The sequence below is a fragment of the Vitis vinifera genome, chromosome 9, assembly GCF_030704535.1.
Source record: "Vitis vinifera cultivar Pinot Noir 40024 chromosome 9, ASM3070453v1".
In the NCBI taxonomy this organism is placed as follows: Eukaryota; Viridiplantae; Streptophyta; class Magnoliopsida; order Vitales; family Vitaceae; genus Vitis; species Vitis vinifera.
The window spans coordinates 3,174,238-3,191,643 of record NC_081813.1 but is presented as its reverse complement, the minus strand read 5'-3'; the positions used below and the strand labels follow the sequence as shown (position 1 = coordinate 3,191,643).

The 17,406-nt window shown below is 31.3% G+C and overlaps 1 protein-coding gene and 1 long non-coding RNA gene across 2 annotated transcripts; both read left to right on the top strand.

The window, feature by feature from the left end:
• The first annotated feature begins 6,866 nt into the window (after positions 1-6,866).
• Positions 6,867-8,820, top strand: HP2 (histidine-containing phosphotransfer protein 4). Its single transcript, XM_002283650.4, has 6 exons — positions 6,867-7,420; positions 7,637-7,767; positions 7,894-7,962; positions 8,098-8,169; positions 8,376-8,448; positions 8,578-8,820. The coding sequence occupies exons 1-6, from the start codon at positions 7,361-7,363 to the stop codon at positions 8,623-8,625; spliced, it is 453 nt and encodes a 150-aa protein (XP_002283686.1). The 5' UTR covers positions 6,867-7,360; the 3' UTR covers positions 8,626-8,820.
• Positions 8,821-9,866: 1,046 nt separating this feature from the next.
• Positions 9,867-11,604, top strand: LOC109123105 (uncharacterized). The gene is made up of 2 exons (XR_002030771.2): positions 9,867-10,257; positions 10,541-11,604. It is a non-coding gene; the product is annotated as an uncharacterized LOC109123105 (long non-coding RNA).
• The last annotated feature ends 5,802 nt before the right edge of the window (positions 11,605-17,406 follow it).

Sequence of the window (17,406 nt, the reverse complement as noted above, 5' to 3'; positions counted from 1 at the left end):
CAAGAGAGAGAGAGCACTGTGAAAACATCTCTTCTCCTATCACTTGGGTGTGGCAGAGGAATAAAGGGAGAATCTCTTCTTTGGGTCATTCTATGGTAGTGAAAAGTGCTTTTCGGTACCATACCTCCATTTTTTAACCAATAAGAATAAGCCACATGTAAGATATAGATGAATAAAAAATTCAGAATAACCAATACTACAAGTTACCAACCGGCCATCTCATCCACATTACATTTAAATTATCTTTACAACCACCATTTATATTATTGAATAATTTATTTTATAAAAATTGTAAAATATTTAAAATTTTGTAAAAATGATCATTTTTTGAAATAAAATTTGCCACTTATTTTATGATATAGGGTTTTATTATAGTTAAATTAAAATGAGTATTTATTATTAAAAATTAGAATTGTGATCAATCAATTATTAATTTTTTATTAATTGTAATTTAATTTTTTAATGGAGAAGATGGGATTAAATATTTAAAGCATTTTTTGGAAGTGGAAAAAAAATTCTTAAAATAAACAATTTGAAAATTTTGGAGAGTACCAGAATGTTGGAATGGTAAAAAAAATATATGTATATTTTTTTTTTGTATTTTTAATTTCAAAATTTTTTGTGTCTAACTTCCATCATTTCTAAGGATGATTAGTATGCCGAGCAATATTGATGCTATTAGAAGTGACAAAAAAAAGTTAAAATTAAAAAAATTAGAAGGTAGGAAAAATGTGTATGTAATTAATATTTTTAAATAATATAATAACTATTTGGAGTTGGGACAAGTTGGACGAAATATTGAAAATAGGAAAACCGATGGAAGCTGAAAATAAAATTGCATGATTTCAATTAATTCTAAGCATAATTTGAGTCCTTTCCAATTTTTTAGTGTATCATTTTTTCAAAATTTTGGAGGATATTTTTCATTATTTGCGTAATTAGTATGGATAACCAATATTATTATATTTTCAAGAAAAAAATTATTAAAATTTGAAAAAGATATTTTAATGTTTTAATGTTTTTAATTTTTTTTTTAGTATAATTTTCATCATTTTTAAGATTAATTAGTATTAATAAACAAAAATTGTAAAATTTCAAAGGTATAAAGAATGTACATAAGGGTACGAAGAATGCGAAGATGGGTATTAAGAATATAAGAGATTTCTCAGATTTTTCATACATTTCCTTATATTCTTCGTATTATCTCTAATTTTTTAGTATTTTAACTTTTTAATATCTTTTAGTATAATTTCCATCATTTCTAAGCTTAATTATCAATATTATTATATTTTCAAGTGGAATTTTTTTTTTTGAGGATTTCTCATATTCTTTGTACCGTTCCTTACCTTTTTCGTATCACTCCTCACATTTTTTGTACCATTTACAATTACTTAGTGTTTTAAAATTTTAATTTTTTAAAGATAATTTTCATCATTTCTAAGCTTAATTAATATCAATAACCAATATTATTGTATTTTCAAGTAGAAAAAAAATCAAAAATTTTGAAAAATTGTAAAATTTCAAGGGTACTCGTATTATTCATACCATTCCTCACATTCTTCTAACTCTCTCCAATTTTTTAGTATTTTAATTTTTTTATGATAATTTCCATCATTTCTAAACTTATATTAGTATCAATAAACAATATTATTATATTTCCAAGTGGAAAAAAATTCAAAAAATATGAAAAATTGTCAAATTTTTAGGATTCTTCACATTCTTTGTACCCTTACTCACATTCTTGGTACCCTTTATAATTACTTGGTGTTTTAAAATTTTAATTTTTTTAAAGATAATTTTCATCATTTTTAAGCTTAATTAATATCAGTAAACAATATTATTGTATTTTTAAGTGAGAAAAAAAATTCAAAAATTTGTAAAACTTGAAGAATGATACAAAGAATATGAGGATTTCTTACTCTCTATCTACCCTTCCTCTCATTCTTTAGACTCTCTCCAATTTTTTAGTATTTTATTTTTTTAAAAATTTTTTTAGGATAATTTTCATCATTTCTAAGTTTAATTAGTATCAATAAACAATATTATTATATTTCCATGTGGAAAAAAAAAATCAAAAAATATAAAAAATTGTCAAATTTATAGGGTACGAAGCATGTGGGGATTTATCATATTCTTCGTATCCTTCATTACATTTTTCATATATTTTCTCATATTTTCTATACCTTTACTCATATCCTTTACAATTACTTAGTATTTTAAAATTTTAATTTTTTTTTAGGATAATTTATATCATTTCTAAGCTTAATTAATACCAATAAACAATATTATTGTATTTTCAAGTGCAAACAAAAATTAAATAAAAAAAAAATAAATAAATCAAAATATTTGAAAAGATACGAAGAATATAATGAAGGGTATAAAGAATATGAGGATTTTCTCACACTCTTCATACCATTCCTCACATTCTTCGTACTCTCTCCAATTTTTTAGGATTTTAAATTTTTTAATTTTTTTGAAGATAATTTCCATCATTTCTAAGCTTAATTAGTATCAATAAACAATATTATTATATTTTCAAGTGGAATTTTTTTTTTTCAAAAAAAATATGAAAATTTGTCAAATTTCTACTAAGAATGTGGGGCATTGTTAGAAAAATATGAGTCTTACATTTTTCATACTCTTCCTCACATTATTTGTACCATTCCTTGCCTTCTTTGTACCCTTACTCACATTCTTTGTACCTTTACTCACATTTTTCATACCCTTTACAATTACTTAGTGTTTTAAAATTTTAATTTTTTTGTAGATAATTTCCATCATTTCTAAGCTTAATTAATATCAATAAACAATATTATTATATTTCTAAATGAGAAAAAAAAATTCAAAAAATATGAAAAATTTGTCAAATTTCCAAGTTATGAAAAATGTAAGAAATTGTATGAAAAATGTGAGAATGGATATGAAAAAATTGAGAATTCCTTACATTCTTCCTACTCTCCCAATTTTTTAGTGTTTTAATTTTTTTTAAAATTCTTTTTAAGATAATTTTCATTATTTCTAAACTTAATTTATATCGATAGATAATATTATTGTATTTTTAAGTGGAAAAAAATTGAAAAATTGAAAAATTTCGAGGGTACAAAGAATGTGGGAAAGAGTACAAAGAATGTGAGGATTCGTATTCTTCCTCACATTCTTCGTACCCTCTTCAATTTTTTAGTGTTTTAATTTATTTATTTATTTCTTTTAATGATAATTACCATCTTTTCTAAGCTTAATTAGTTTCAACAAATAATATTATTGCAAAAAAATTGAAAATTTTGAAAAATTGTAAAATTTTCAAGGGTTAGAGAATGTGACGAAAAGTGCTTAGAATGTGAGAATTCCTCACATTCCTTGTTCTTTTCCTCACATTCTTTGTATCTTCTACAATTACTTAGTATTTTAAATTTTAATTTTTTTTAGAATAATTTTCATCATTTTAAAACTTGATTAGTATCAATAAACAATAATATTTGTATTTCTAAGTGGAAAAAAAAAATTAAAAATTTTGAAAAATTATTAAATTTGGAGGGTACGGAGCATATGAGGTAAGGTATGAAAAATATGAGGATTGCTCACATTCTTAGTACCCTTTACAATAACCTAGTGTTTTAAAATTTTAATTTTTTTGAGAATAATTTTAATCATTTCTAAGTTTAATTAGTATCAATAAACAATATTATTGTGAAAAAAGTACGGAGAATGTAAAGATTCTTCATATTCTTCATATCCCTCCTCATATTTTTCTTATTATTTCCATTTTTTTAGTATTTTAATTTTCTAATTTTTTGAGGATAATTTACATCATTTCCAATTTTAAATTTTTAAAATTTTATTTTTTAAACAATTCTATCAATAATAATTCAAAATAACATTATTAAATTATTTTATTGTCATTTAAGTTAAAAAGTAAATTTAAAATTTTAAAAATATAAATAATTTAGGGTACGAAAAATATGAGAACACTATGAAAAATGTGATAAATATATGTTTGGTACCTTCATCACATTTTTCATATCGATTTTTAGTTTTTAATTTTTTGTAATTACAAATTTATTTTCTAAAATACTATCATTAGTAACTCAGAAGAGTATTAGTAATTTATTTTATTGTAATTTTAATTTAAAAACCTTAAATTCAAAAAATATAAAATTTGGAGAGTTTCTAATTACCTAGCTTTACATATGATTATCAAAATGTTGAATTTTAATGCAAATATCCATTTCATATTAAAATATTACCATATTAATTTTTATGTCGAATTTAAATGTTTAATAATTTATTAAAAATAAAATAATGTAGTTATGATATATGATGAATCTTTTTTGTTAATAAATATGTTTTTAAATTTTATATCAAATTCATTTTTATTTTTTTTTCCAATTCTATTTTTACCTCAATATTTATTTTATTTAAATCCAAAATGGTTGAGAATGGAGGAAGAAGAAATTAAAGGAGGAAGAGTGGAAGGCCACAACTAGTTCTTCCCTTAACTGGTTAAGTGGATTTCTTTTTTCAAATTTAAAATGGATGGCCATGATGTAATCTTGGACATCCAATGGCTTAAAAACTTTTGGGTAGGGTACCTCCTGGTAGCCTAGAATTTTCCCTCTCGTTGACACTCATTTCCCTTTTTAACATTTGAGCTGAAATTGCAGAGTGAGGGTGAGATTGAGAAAGACATGACTAAGGACCACTGAGTATTGCAAGGTAAAGTTCCTTTGTCAATCATTATTGGGATATTTCCTTTCTTGCTGTTCTTTTTCCTCTTTTGGGTACCAATGATTCTTCCCTTGATGTGTGGTCTTGCCATTATTCTTCACCCACCCAATCCCACTTAACCAGGCATTTTCCTATTTCCCTAAAATTCAAACAATATATACACACAGCAACATATAGAACCATATGATCCTGTCTACCTATATGTATGAACCCCCTCCCCCACTTTGTCCATATGCCCATGCAACTAAAGACCACCTGTCCATTTAGCTACTTTGCTTATGCTTCATGACTCCATCGGGAAGTTGTTGTAATGTAAACTCAGGACATAGCTTGTGGGGTTCTTCATCATTAATGGATTCCATTGTACAGGCATCACATAACAAAGCATGGCCTATTGGCCTCATCGTGAGGCAGATGACCACCATGATGAGGTTCCCTGGCACATGAACTTCGAGCTTGTAAGATATAACAGATGGTTGACTCGAAACAGAATATTTTAGGCTTCTTCCGTGAAGACATTGATTTGAAGGACTCTGAGTCCTGCCTACCATCATACTCTGCCCTTGATCCCTTCATCACATCATGGATATAGGGTTGAAAATAGCACCATTAGCTCGGGACAAGTTATGCCAACTGAGACACATAATGTCACCAAAATCATAGAGTTTGGCATGTATTGATGCGGCAGAATCTTTGTCTATTTTAAGCTGATAAACATTGAAAATACTCAACAAATCATTACGAATCACAACTCTTGATCTGCTGAAATTTAAATCGTTAGATGATGTATTAAATAAGTCGAATAAAAAATCAAAGTATAAGAGTACAAACAAATGAAATTTGTATACGAAACCCGGGATTCAAAAGCATGTACCAAAAAAATATTTTTTGATTTTGCAATAGAACCTAATAAACATTCTAGGCCTTTCTCCCGATATGGACTACTTGTAGTGTATAAATTCCTTTAGGGAGAAAAGAAAGCAATGTATAGAGGTGATGAAACAACAAAGGGTTATGATTCTATAAGAATAAGAAAGCATCAATCAAATCTACTTTTACTCTGAGTTGTATATTATGGAAAGATGTCTCTTGTTTCATGCTTCTTGATCTTTTTAATTAATAAAAATAAAAAAATAGAAAAATAAGAAAAAAAGAAAAATAAAATCTCCTTGTCATAGAATCAACTGCTGTCTCCACTTTTAGTTGTCTAAGTAGGTTAGGCATTTATAAAGAGGCCCGTCTTTTCACCAATATGGTTTTGTTTCATCATGAAACAAGTGTTTGATAGAATAGTAGAAAGGAAATTCTCTGGAAAAATGTCTGGGCAAAAGGTTGATAGCATTAGGAAAGGGAAATGGGGCTTTGAGTGGGCTGTCTTTTCTTGCATATGTGCCTTTTTTTGATTTGAGTTTCCAACCCTTTGTAGCCATGAAAATAATAATAATAATAATAATAATGACAGGAATTATACCACATAACATTGTATCGAACAAATAGATAACTTAAAGAAATTGTCATTTCAAAATTTTGGTACCCATTTGGAATTTAATTCATCATCTTCTACGTGTCTTAGGTGGTGTTTGTTTTTTGACTTAATTCTAAATAGAATCTTAATGTTTAATAATGTTAAATATTAAGTAATTTATTTTTATAATATTTTATTTCTATTAAGTATTAAAAAGTAAAAAAAAAAAAAACTCAATATGCTATTTTTTTTATTTAAAAAAAGTTATAACTTTTTCTATTTAGTAAAAAGTTTATAATAAGTCATAAAAAAAATTGAAAAACAAATAATTTAAATTTTAAAAATAAATTATTTTCAATAAAAATCCAAAAAAATTAACACCCAGTTATTTTCAATATGGTTTTTTTAGTGATGGAAAATGGTATATGCCAAAGCATATATTTTATCTTTTTTATTGATTCAGTTATCGTAGAACACAACAATATTATATTGGTAGCACACAAAACCAGAGAAAAAGTGATTCCTTACATCATTATCACCATCAGCATTGTCGCTCTCAATGCCAATTACCCACCTTACTCTCTCCTCTTATCTCTTCAAAAGCGTTTTATACTGCTTTCTTTCCGTTTCTTGAAATGCCTACCACCAATGTAAATTATATATGTTACTTTCTGTTGTGGATTTACATGAACTCTTCCTGAGTGTTGCAGAAAAATAAGATGAATATTGAATGTCAATCAATCAAACCGACTTCTTCTTTTTTTTATTATACTTTATTTTGAATACGGATCCTCATCTTTCTTTGTGATTACCTGCAAGATAAGACTAGTTGCAGAACTATTCTCAACCTTGATTCACCTTGCTCTCCGTTTATCTGATTTTCAGAAAGCTTTCACGGAATCCTGGGGGATTGAGTGCATTAAACGCTAGAGCACTTGGTACATAAACTAGATAATTTTCTTATTTTCTGACAAGAATCAAGTGGGAAAAGCCAGCTCTCATTGCTTTGATACCCAAATCTCACTTGTCCTTCACACTACTCTCTCTCTCCCTCTCTTATTTAAACCCTCCTTGCCCATGTCATATAGCATATTGCATTCTCACCACCACTACAAACCCTTCAAGTAGTATAGTTTTCTTCCGTTCTCTCCTTGCTTTCTTCTCAGTGTTATGGAAAGAACTCAACAGCATAGACAAGTTGCCCACATGAGGCAGTCCCTCTTTGATCAGGTTTTCCTTTTCTCCTTTCTCTTCTGAAGCTCTTAACCTTCAAGTGTTGGCTTTGTGTAGTTTTGTTTTGGAAATATAAGAAAATCCCACCAGGTATATGGAGAATTGGAGCTAGCTAGGATTTGAATGTGTTCATAGCTGGACGTATGCATGTATGCATGTGGGTACTTGAAATGCACCTAACTATACTGCTAAGCAATTCGTTTGCCATTGCAGGGACTTCTTGATGAGCAATTCGTTCAGCTGGAGGAACTGCAGGATGATGCTAACCCTAATTTTGTAGAAGAAGTTGTTACATTGTTTTACCGGGATTCAGCTCGACTCGTCCTTAACATAGACCAGGCACTGTAAGTGAATTCAGATGAATTATCTGCTTACGTTCAAAATTTATTCTTAATAAAAGTATTGACAGTAATGTCTGTCCAGAAAATGTCTTCAAGATACTAATGTCATGTTGTTGTGGGTCTATGCAGGGACAAGACCCCTCTTGATTTTTCTAAGTTGGACAGCTACATGCACCAGTTCAAAGGAAGTGCTTCAAGGTAATAAAAAATAATTAAATTAAATTAAATTAAAATTTTAAAAAAACCCATAAAACAAATATTCATTTAAGGTATCACCAAGAATATTCTGTCTTGTTTTAACAAATAATTCCCTTTTTTTCTTATTGGATGCAGCATTGGAGCCAAAAAGGTAAAGGGTGAATGCACACTGTTTAGAGAATATTGCAAGGCAGGAAATGGAGAAGGGTAAGTCCATTTCTACTTAGCTTTCTCATAATCAAACCCCCAAGTAGACAGTCCAGATTATTGATTTTTCCCTCTTCCCAAATCTTGATTCATTGGCTTCTCTGCCGTTTACTATTGATTGATTCATGTTGTATGAAAGAGACCAATTGAATTAAAATCTTTGCTTCTAACTGATGGCTTTGCATGAACACATGCTGTTCATGCAGATGTATGAAGACCTTCCAACAGCTGAAGAAAGATTATGCAGTTCTGAGAAAGAAGCTTGAAACCTATTTTCAGGTCATTTTCCATCCCCTTCTGTTTGAGAAGATGGTGAAAATTGAGGAGTCAGATTCCAAAATGTGTACATTACTCTGTTTATTATCAAGCCAATCTATTCATTTGCTTTCATTTTCTTTAATGATTCAGTTGGCAAGACAAGTGGGGCCCGTCGAGACCGCGTGTCGGCGCAAGTGAGGATCAACATTGCTATGTGGCAAATGGCCATTGGCGTATGTGCACAAATCCACCAATCCCTATCCTGAACCCCCAACCCTAGATAAAAAGGGTGTAATATTTTCTGTGTTTAGGGTTTTATAATATCCCATGTAAGATTTGCTTTGGATATTTCGGTTGATGAATTTAAGTGCATTAGGGAGCTCTGCTTTCAAATCTTTTATGAAAGGGAATGGTCTGTCACTGGATCTTTCTCAGCCCAGGCCCACATTGTAACAATGGGCCTGGCCACAATCTAAGCAATATTCAATAAGTGGCTCTATTTCGAGCTAGTGTTGGACAGAGTCTTAAGTACCCCATTCTAGTGGCCTTTCTCTTCAGCCCAAGTCCACCAGTCTTATGTCCAATCTCTCCGGCCCAACTAGAGACATCAATTAATAAATCAATACAAACTAACAGTACAAATCCTTATATGGAAGAGGATATTCATGAAAGAGGCCTTTCTTGGTCATGATTTAAAATTTTAAAAACAACTTTTAAAACCAGCAATAAATTGTTTTTTGAAACAAAATTATATTTAAGAATTAAATGTGAAAAAATAGTTTTCCTATTCTTCGGCGCCGTGTTTATATTTGCATCTATCAAATAACTCTATATATTTCCATTTGAATTTAAAAAAACAAAAATAAAATCCAAGACACTAATGAAAAAACTAAAAAACGCTTTTAAAGAATTCAAAAATCACTTATAGTATTTCATTTAAAAACACCTCTAAATAAAATATTCTCACTACAAATATTTTGAAAAGTAAAATTTGACAATATTTTTATTTAAAGTATTTTTAATAAAAATGCTATATCTAAAAGTGTTATTAAAATAATTATTTATCAAATGTTTATATATGAAACAATATAAGTAAGTTTTATTTTTATTTTTTTAAATGTTTTCTAAATTTACCAAATTTATTCAAAAATGTATTTTCAAGCTAAAAGTGTTTTTGAAAATCATTATCTTGGAAAATGTGTCTTTTATAATTTTATGCATAGAAATGCTTTATAAATAAAATGGTTTTGAAATGGAAAAATTATTTTTTAATTTTTAAGATGAGATTTTTTATAATATTTTCATTGATTTAATTATTTTTTTAAGTTTTAGAGTTATGTGGTGTTTGATTTTTGACTAAATATAAAAAAGTTAAAAATTTGATTCTCAGTTAAAAATAACTTATTAATAATATGAATCAAATAAAATATCGGATTATTTTAACTTTTTTTTATTGGGGCAAAAACGGAACACCACGTTAATTAAAGAATTATTTTGATGCACCTTAAATTCTTTATCATACTATAAATGGCTTAAAAGTAATATAAAAAATAAATAAATTATATAACCTCGCATGGTGTAATGCAACAATTTAATTCGAAGTCTCTACCGGTTGAAACCCTAGTCCTCTGTTTGCTTGCTGAGAAACTGGGGGGAAAATGAAAGAAAACTATAAATCTTTTCAACATGTTCGAGTTGGAGTGGCAACTGTGACAATCCGGATTTTTTTTTTCTTCTTCTCACCGTTTCTCAGCCAACAAATGGAGAACATTGATTCCAGATAAAGCTTTCGGGTGAGGTCCTTCAGCTCTGCTTTGCTGCCTCTGCCTAGTACGTTTTCATCTTCTTTTTCTTCAATTCTTGATGTTATAATTGCTTGGTTATTTGTTGTTAAGGTCAGTGTTTCTTGTCAAGCTACTCATGAAATATAGAAATCACCTTTAAAATTCTTGCTTGTTTGTTCTTTCTCTGTACTGGAGGTTTTCTTTTCCGATTCTAAGGTTCTATGTATAAGGAAGTTTCATTTCTAGTTTTTTATTTTTTCATTTTTATTTTTTTTTAATTTTCATGAATCTATTAGTGAAATTCGGAAGCTTCTTGTTTTGTTCATCAGGTACCTGACTAGTATCCGGTATTCATAGAGTTAGGCTTTAGTTGCAATGATATTGAACTTGGAGCTAAAGCTCGAGAAGGAATGGAGCAAGTGTTTTGAATAGGGTTCTGTTTTGGGCGTAGCTAGAACCGAAGACAAATCAATAAATTGACAGTTCATATCCTAGTTATATGGACTTATGTGTCCATTAGATTCCTAAATGATCTCGTCATCTCTGTTCACTAGGAAATATGATTAATTTCTTGTTTTTAATTCCTTCATATTGACGAGAAATCACCATCCTCTTCATTACGGAATGGTTTGATAAGGACTAAGGAGAAGATAATGTGGTGCCAGTTATTTTTCACTATTTCACACAAAATGGAAGGCTGGAATTTCCCCATTGACCAATTAAGGTCAGCTTGAACAAGTCCTCATGAGTCCAGGTGCACAAAAGGGTGTTGCATCTAGGAATGGATGGGAAAATTCTTCTTGAGAATCATAGAGAATTCCTTAAAAAGAGGGGCTGGATTCTAGCTAATAGATGCTTCCTTTGCTGTGAGGAAGAAGAGACTATTGATCATATTCTTATTCATTGCACTAGGGCTAGAGTTTTATGGGAGTTATTGTTTGCTCTTTTTGGCGTTGCTTGGGTCATCTCTTTTTCGGTTAGAGATACCCTTCTTGGATGGCGTGGCTTTTACTTGGGCAAGAAGCGTAGAAAGGTGTGGAAGGCAGCCCCTTTGTGTCTTTTTTGGGCGGTTTGGAAGGAAAGAAATATGATTGCTTTTGATAATGAGGAGCTTTCGATTCATACGTTGAAAAATTCTTTTGTATGTAATCTTTGATTGTGGACTAAGTCGGTTGTAAATGAAGGTCCTCTTCCTTTACTCAGTTTTTTTGATTGGCCAGGTGCTAGTTGAGGGCTGGTGATTTTTTGTATCCCCTCTTCTTTTGTTTGTGCCTTTTGGCGCCTCTTGTATACCCCCTGTATGCTTTTGGGTTAGCCTCAAGGTGCCCTTTTTTAATATATTTCTTTCTGTGTGTTTGCCTATAAAAAAAAAAATAGAGAATTCCTTTGAATTTTTTTTATGGCAAAATTTTTGTACTTGGTGACTTCTGTATTTACATAAAATGTAAGAAAATGATTATTCTGTTTCTTTCCTTTGAAATGAATCAATTTCTAGTTAAGGTAAAGCTTTCCATGGCCATCTTCCAGATGTGACCCTAAAACTTGGAAAATATGAAGTGAAGACGGAAGAAACATCTCCAGAAGTACAGATGCATTGGATAGAATTTTTACTATTGAACATCTTAGGAAAAGAAGGAAGTGTGTCCCTGATTGGTGTTGCACGTGTAAAGGAGTGGAGGAGACTGATGCCACCTTTTTTTACTAGTTCCGGTAGCCTTGGATTTGTAATCTCTTCTGCTACAGTTTGTGGGTGTGCGGTGGCTGATGCCTTGGGCAGTGAGGGAGTTGTATGACGGTTGGAATGGTGCATTTTTTTTTTTTTACAAGAAGCAAGGAGGATATATAGAAAAGAATTCCTTTACTCCTTTCTCTTATGATCTGGAAGCAAATGAATAAGAGGACTTTGAGGTGGAGGAAGACTCCTTTTTAAAGCTCAAATTTATCTTCCTTAGTGCATTATTTTATTGGTTGTCTGGAAACAGTGGCAATAAGCAAGAGTTCCGTTGTAGTACTCTCTTTTGAAGTCTTCTAGTAGGTGCTCTTTGTATACATCTTGTGTGATCTGGTGTGCCTTTTTCTATTATTAATTTATACATACCTATCTTTACCTATAAAAAAAAGCGAGAGTTGCTTTGTAGATATCCTTGACAGAACATACTGTGCAGGTTAGGAGTTGGTTAGTGTTGATTCCTATCTGTTTTTAGGTTTCTATGTGTGATCCCTGTATGATCCATGCTACATGCACTTGGCACTTCTTTTCTATTTGGAATTTTAGGTGGAGTTCATGACTTTCATTGTGATATGACATTGAACAAATGGATGATACCCTGGTCTTACCATCTTGGGGCATCCTCTTGTATTAATTTTTTCTAAGCAACCATGGTATTATTTTTGGGAGGTGCATAGTATGACCAAATTACCATAGCAAAGGGGAAAGAGCTTGCATGTTCCAAGAGCACATGACTTTTGAAAAATGTTATGCAGAAATGTACCATGAGATTCAAGAGACCAAACTCTATCATTGCGGAAAGAAAAGACAAATAAATGCATTTAATAAGTTATAGAAAGGAAAGGAATTCCTGCAAAGTTTCTAAGTTAGGACCAGATTGAGAAGATAACAGAAAATGAGCTATATTGGCAGGTGGGGGAAGCAGTTTTAGGAGTAATTATGATCTAAGTTTAAATCCAGAAATTTAATTTAGATTCTAAATTGATATCAAGTCCCATGGAAGAAAGGAAGAGATGTGGGGGTTGGCTTATTAATTTCTAGTATGTTATAAGTGCTTATATTAGCTAAATTTCAGTTCCAACCATTTAACAAACACCTCCAGAGCCACTTTCCTATCAAGGCCTGTTCTTTGATCTTATGTTCTGTTAGTTGCGGACTTGCCATGAGATTTGAGATGGCCTACACTTAACAATCTACTTGAGGCCTATTCTTTGATCTCAAGTTCTGTTAGTTGCAGACTTGCCATGAGATCTAAGATGGCCTACACTTAACAATCTACCTTAGTTTTGTTGATTGGTTGAGCTCTTGTTGAGGTTGTTTTAGCCCCATTAGTTTGGTTGTTTTCTTTTCCTCTTTTGGCTGTTTTGACGGTGGGTGTATAGGTATTGTATACCTTGAGTCGCTCCTTTGGCGCCTCTTTTTAATAGATCTTTTTCTTTACCTATCAAAAAAAAAAAAAAAAACACAACAATCTGCCAAAGATAACTACTGATTTCTCATTAAAAAAAATCTCTCTGAAGCTTCCTGATTTTGATGCCTAATCTTGACTTGAGTCTTGAACAAAAACATGTAGCACATCTTGGTATTAAGGAAGTTTGACCAGATTAGCATTATTCTTTGGCCCTAAGAGGTGTAGTTTCTTTTCCAATGAGTGACAATGCAAGACATCTCCTGATTCTTTATAGAACAGCATCACAAAATATATCGGATCATCACTGAGATGCAAACTTAAGCATCTGGGAACTCTATATTTTTATTCTACCTTAAATTTTCTAAGAGTGACTGAATTTCAAATGATTTTGAACCAATGAAGAATAAACTCGAAGTCAACAATGTTTTGGTTGGGATAAGTTCTAGAGATGATAAGGTCTATCATTTCCCTCACCCATTGGGTTGTGGCATTATTGGTTAACCTTTAAAGTGTATTAGCCTTCATTAGGAAGTATTTTAAGGGTGTTCTTGCACTGAGAAGGCAATAAAGTGATTGCATAGCTGAAAATATGTTATATTCTTTTGGGGTTGGGAGTAGCTTAATTCAATCAATTTTCACTTTGTCTTTCTCCCAACCAACTTTCTCTCTTTTTGAAGGTTTCCTATCAGTATGGCCCTTAGGAATTGAGATTGAGGATATTTAGAGAGAGACTGTATCTTTTGAGTTAAGGCTTGTCAAGGAGGAATATTGTGTGAAATAGAATGTTGTTTACTGTCCTAAACAGAAAGATCATCTTCGTTTTGGTCATGTTAAAGTAATCAAATGGAAATTGAAGCAGGATTTCATGATTTTACAAGAAAATTATTTTAATGAGAATGCAAATGACATTAGTACAATCTCCCATAGAATATGCCAATCCAAAAACCAAAAAAATAAAAGTAAAAATGAAAACAAAACCAAGAAATTGGGGATAAAAAAGGAAGACAAGGAAGAAAACACCTAAATAATCTTTCAGAATGGATTATTTCACATATCCAAAAGACAAAGTTATATCTTCAATTTTTAGTAGGTTTGAACAATTGAAAGGATATAAAAATCTATTCCTTTCTTATTGAATTTAAAAAAGCTCGACATTGATCATTAGACAATTGATGGTTTGAGAAAAAAAGGTCAATCTGGGAAAATTTTATGTGACCTGACAAGTTTAAGATGATTCCAGAATTATACATCTTAAAATGGAAAATTTCCAAACTGGACTATAGAGTACACTTGAAACACTCAGTTATATAAAGGGGTTGAGTTCTTTCCCACATATGTTCATTCTTATAAAATGTTTACATGATAACTGTAACAGTTTTCTTCCCATGATTCCCACTTCTATCAAAACAAATACAATCAATAGGGATATGCAGGAAGAAACAATTTTTATTGGAAACACAAGTAATATACACATTTGGAAATGATTAATATACTCATTTAGAAATGAATTTAACTTTTTAGTGTTTCAAATGTAGTTTTTGTTTCTGCTTTGAGTGGAAGGTGATGGCTTTTGAATTGGGGACAATAAAAATTGAATCTTCTTGGAGTTTTGTACCAATCGACCATGCAACAGCATAAACTGCTACCATGATTGGTAACTACAATTTCTAAATTGTTATCTTTATGTGCTTTCACCTTAATTAGTTATTATTTTAGAGAGTTATTGTTATCTATGCTCTTCCTATTTTCTTTAAAAATTAGATGAGCATGATGTAACAAGCAAGATACAAAAAAGTTAAAGAACAGCACATTGGCTGAAAATATAATTAACATATTCCGGACTATGTTGAACCTGAACTAGCCATTTTCACATCTCATTTCTCACTCGTCAAGTAGCTTATTACAGTTGAAGACTTGCCATTAAACAGTGAGTTGATCCTTGGCTCTTGTTATTTTGCTATGAACATGTAAAATTGCTTTCTGCACCCTCCTTCATCCTCTCATTATCATTTCAAATGGCATTCATATACTTTACTTCCTATTCCATTGTTTTCATACTTGGTTTGAACAGTAGAATGGTCTAGCAGGAGAGAAAGAACGGACACACATGTGAGGGAATGGCTATTATCTAGGACCAAATCAATTATGGTAGTGTTGTTTTTAGAAGCTTATTAACCCAATTGACCAGCTGAGTCGGTTGGACCATCACTTGGGTTCCAAAACAGGTTAATTTTATCTCTTAATCGAGTCGAAATGGAAAACACTGTCACCTTTCTGTTACATGGATGCCATGCGTTGATCTTGAACAACTGTCCTGGATTTGGCCTTATGCTTTTAATCGACGGCTGAGATCTTTTGCGCTCATTGAAGCAATCTCAGCCGTTGAATTAGTGAGGAAAGAAACCCTAATTGATGCTATTTAAGAGTGACAAGAGAAAAGAGTTGCGAGTTTGCAACAACAGCGCACCACTCTTGATGTCGTGCTGCCTTCCCCGTTGTGTACAATGTCGCCCATGTTTGACCCTTTTAAGTAAGTTTCTCTTGTTCTTTCTGGAAATGACAATCAGATCGAAAGTGTTTGTTGTGCCAATGGGCTTGTTTCTTGAATTTTTTTCTTAATGCGTTGAAATTTTCTAGATATTAATGCTGATCGAAGCTGATTTTTCCTGTGTGATATCTGGAGATGCAAACCATTTTTAGTCTGTTCTTTAAGAAAAGATTGTGGTTTAGATCTGCATGATATATGCATAGAAGATGGTAAATTGGTTCAAAAGAAATACTGACTGTATTCTTTATCCCATGATGAGACCACTGAAACAGATGGTCCAGATCTAGTTCAGCAACCACTGAAATGGGTTGTGATACCTCAGATCTGGTCTCCCTTCTTGCCGAATTGGTCAATCATCTTGATTTTGTAAAACTAGCTGAATCATCTGAACCTCAAGGGGTTGGATTTAACCTTGAGGCTGATTCTGAGGCAAGAGTGTCTGATCTAAATTAGGTTTCCATTTCAGCAATCAGACTTTTTTCCTGATGAAATTGGTGTTTCATAAATCTAATTCCAAATTTGTTGCTCTACTGATAATGGTAACAGTCTTATGATCTCTTAAGGTTCTTGAGTTCACTATGAAACTTATATTTTTGTTCCTTTGAATATGTTTTTCCTTAGCCCTAATCCAGAAGGGACTAACGTGTATGTTCTATGACTAGAGAAAATTTTTACCTGTGGAAATAGTACAATTTAAGATATTGTTTGTGTAAAAATGTCATGCTTGTGTTGGTGTCTATGGGTAGGATTTTTCAGTTCTCTGAGGTTCATTGTGTATCATATAAATTATCTTCGGGCTCTTTTTCCCTTTTAACTATTTGCATGCTTCATTGATGATAAAAATTCTTGAAACATCATGGAGCATATGACTTTTGGTCTGCTCAAAGAGCCCTAGAGATTTGAAGGTTGTGATCAAAGAAGTGAACATGATAACAAAATCTTTGCTTGCTCGGTGACACTCTGGTGCCATCTGGCGGAGGTTTAGAAGCGAAAAAAAATCGCATTTTCTTTATGGTACATATTTTTGGATGAAGGTCTTGATTGGTGTTGCCTTCTTTCTCTAAAAGCTGTGACTGGTAGTTGAGCTTTACAATGTATTTGATTTCGCAACACAGCACTCTTGAATCTTAACTTTTGTTCATTCAATCAGGGTGATATTTTGGTATAGAAGATGTTTTAGAGTTCAAAATTACTTCAGTAGAAGGTATGGCCAGAACAATTATTAGGGCTTTCTTACATTGTTCCCAAATGTTCTCAGCTTGTGACTCGAGCCAAAGAGAGTTTGCAGATCCTTACATAATTTGGTAATGGTTAAAGCTCGTGGGGTTGGGTGGTCAAGTCTCTGTTTACCAAGCCCTTGGTCTAGCCCCATTTTTAAAGCTCTTTCTCAGCTTGAGTCCTCCATGACACCACCTTCCTCCTCCCTATCCGGTTTGGTTGGTCTAAGGTTAGCCTATTCCACTTGAGTTCCAAGCATGGTCTAATTTACAACCCTCGGTATAGAGAT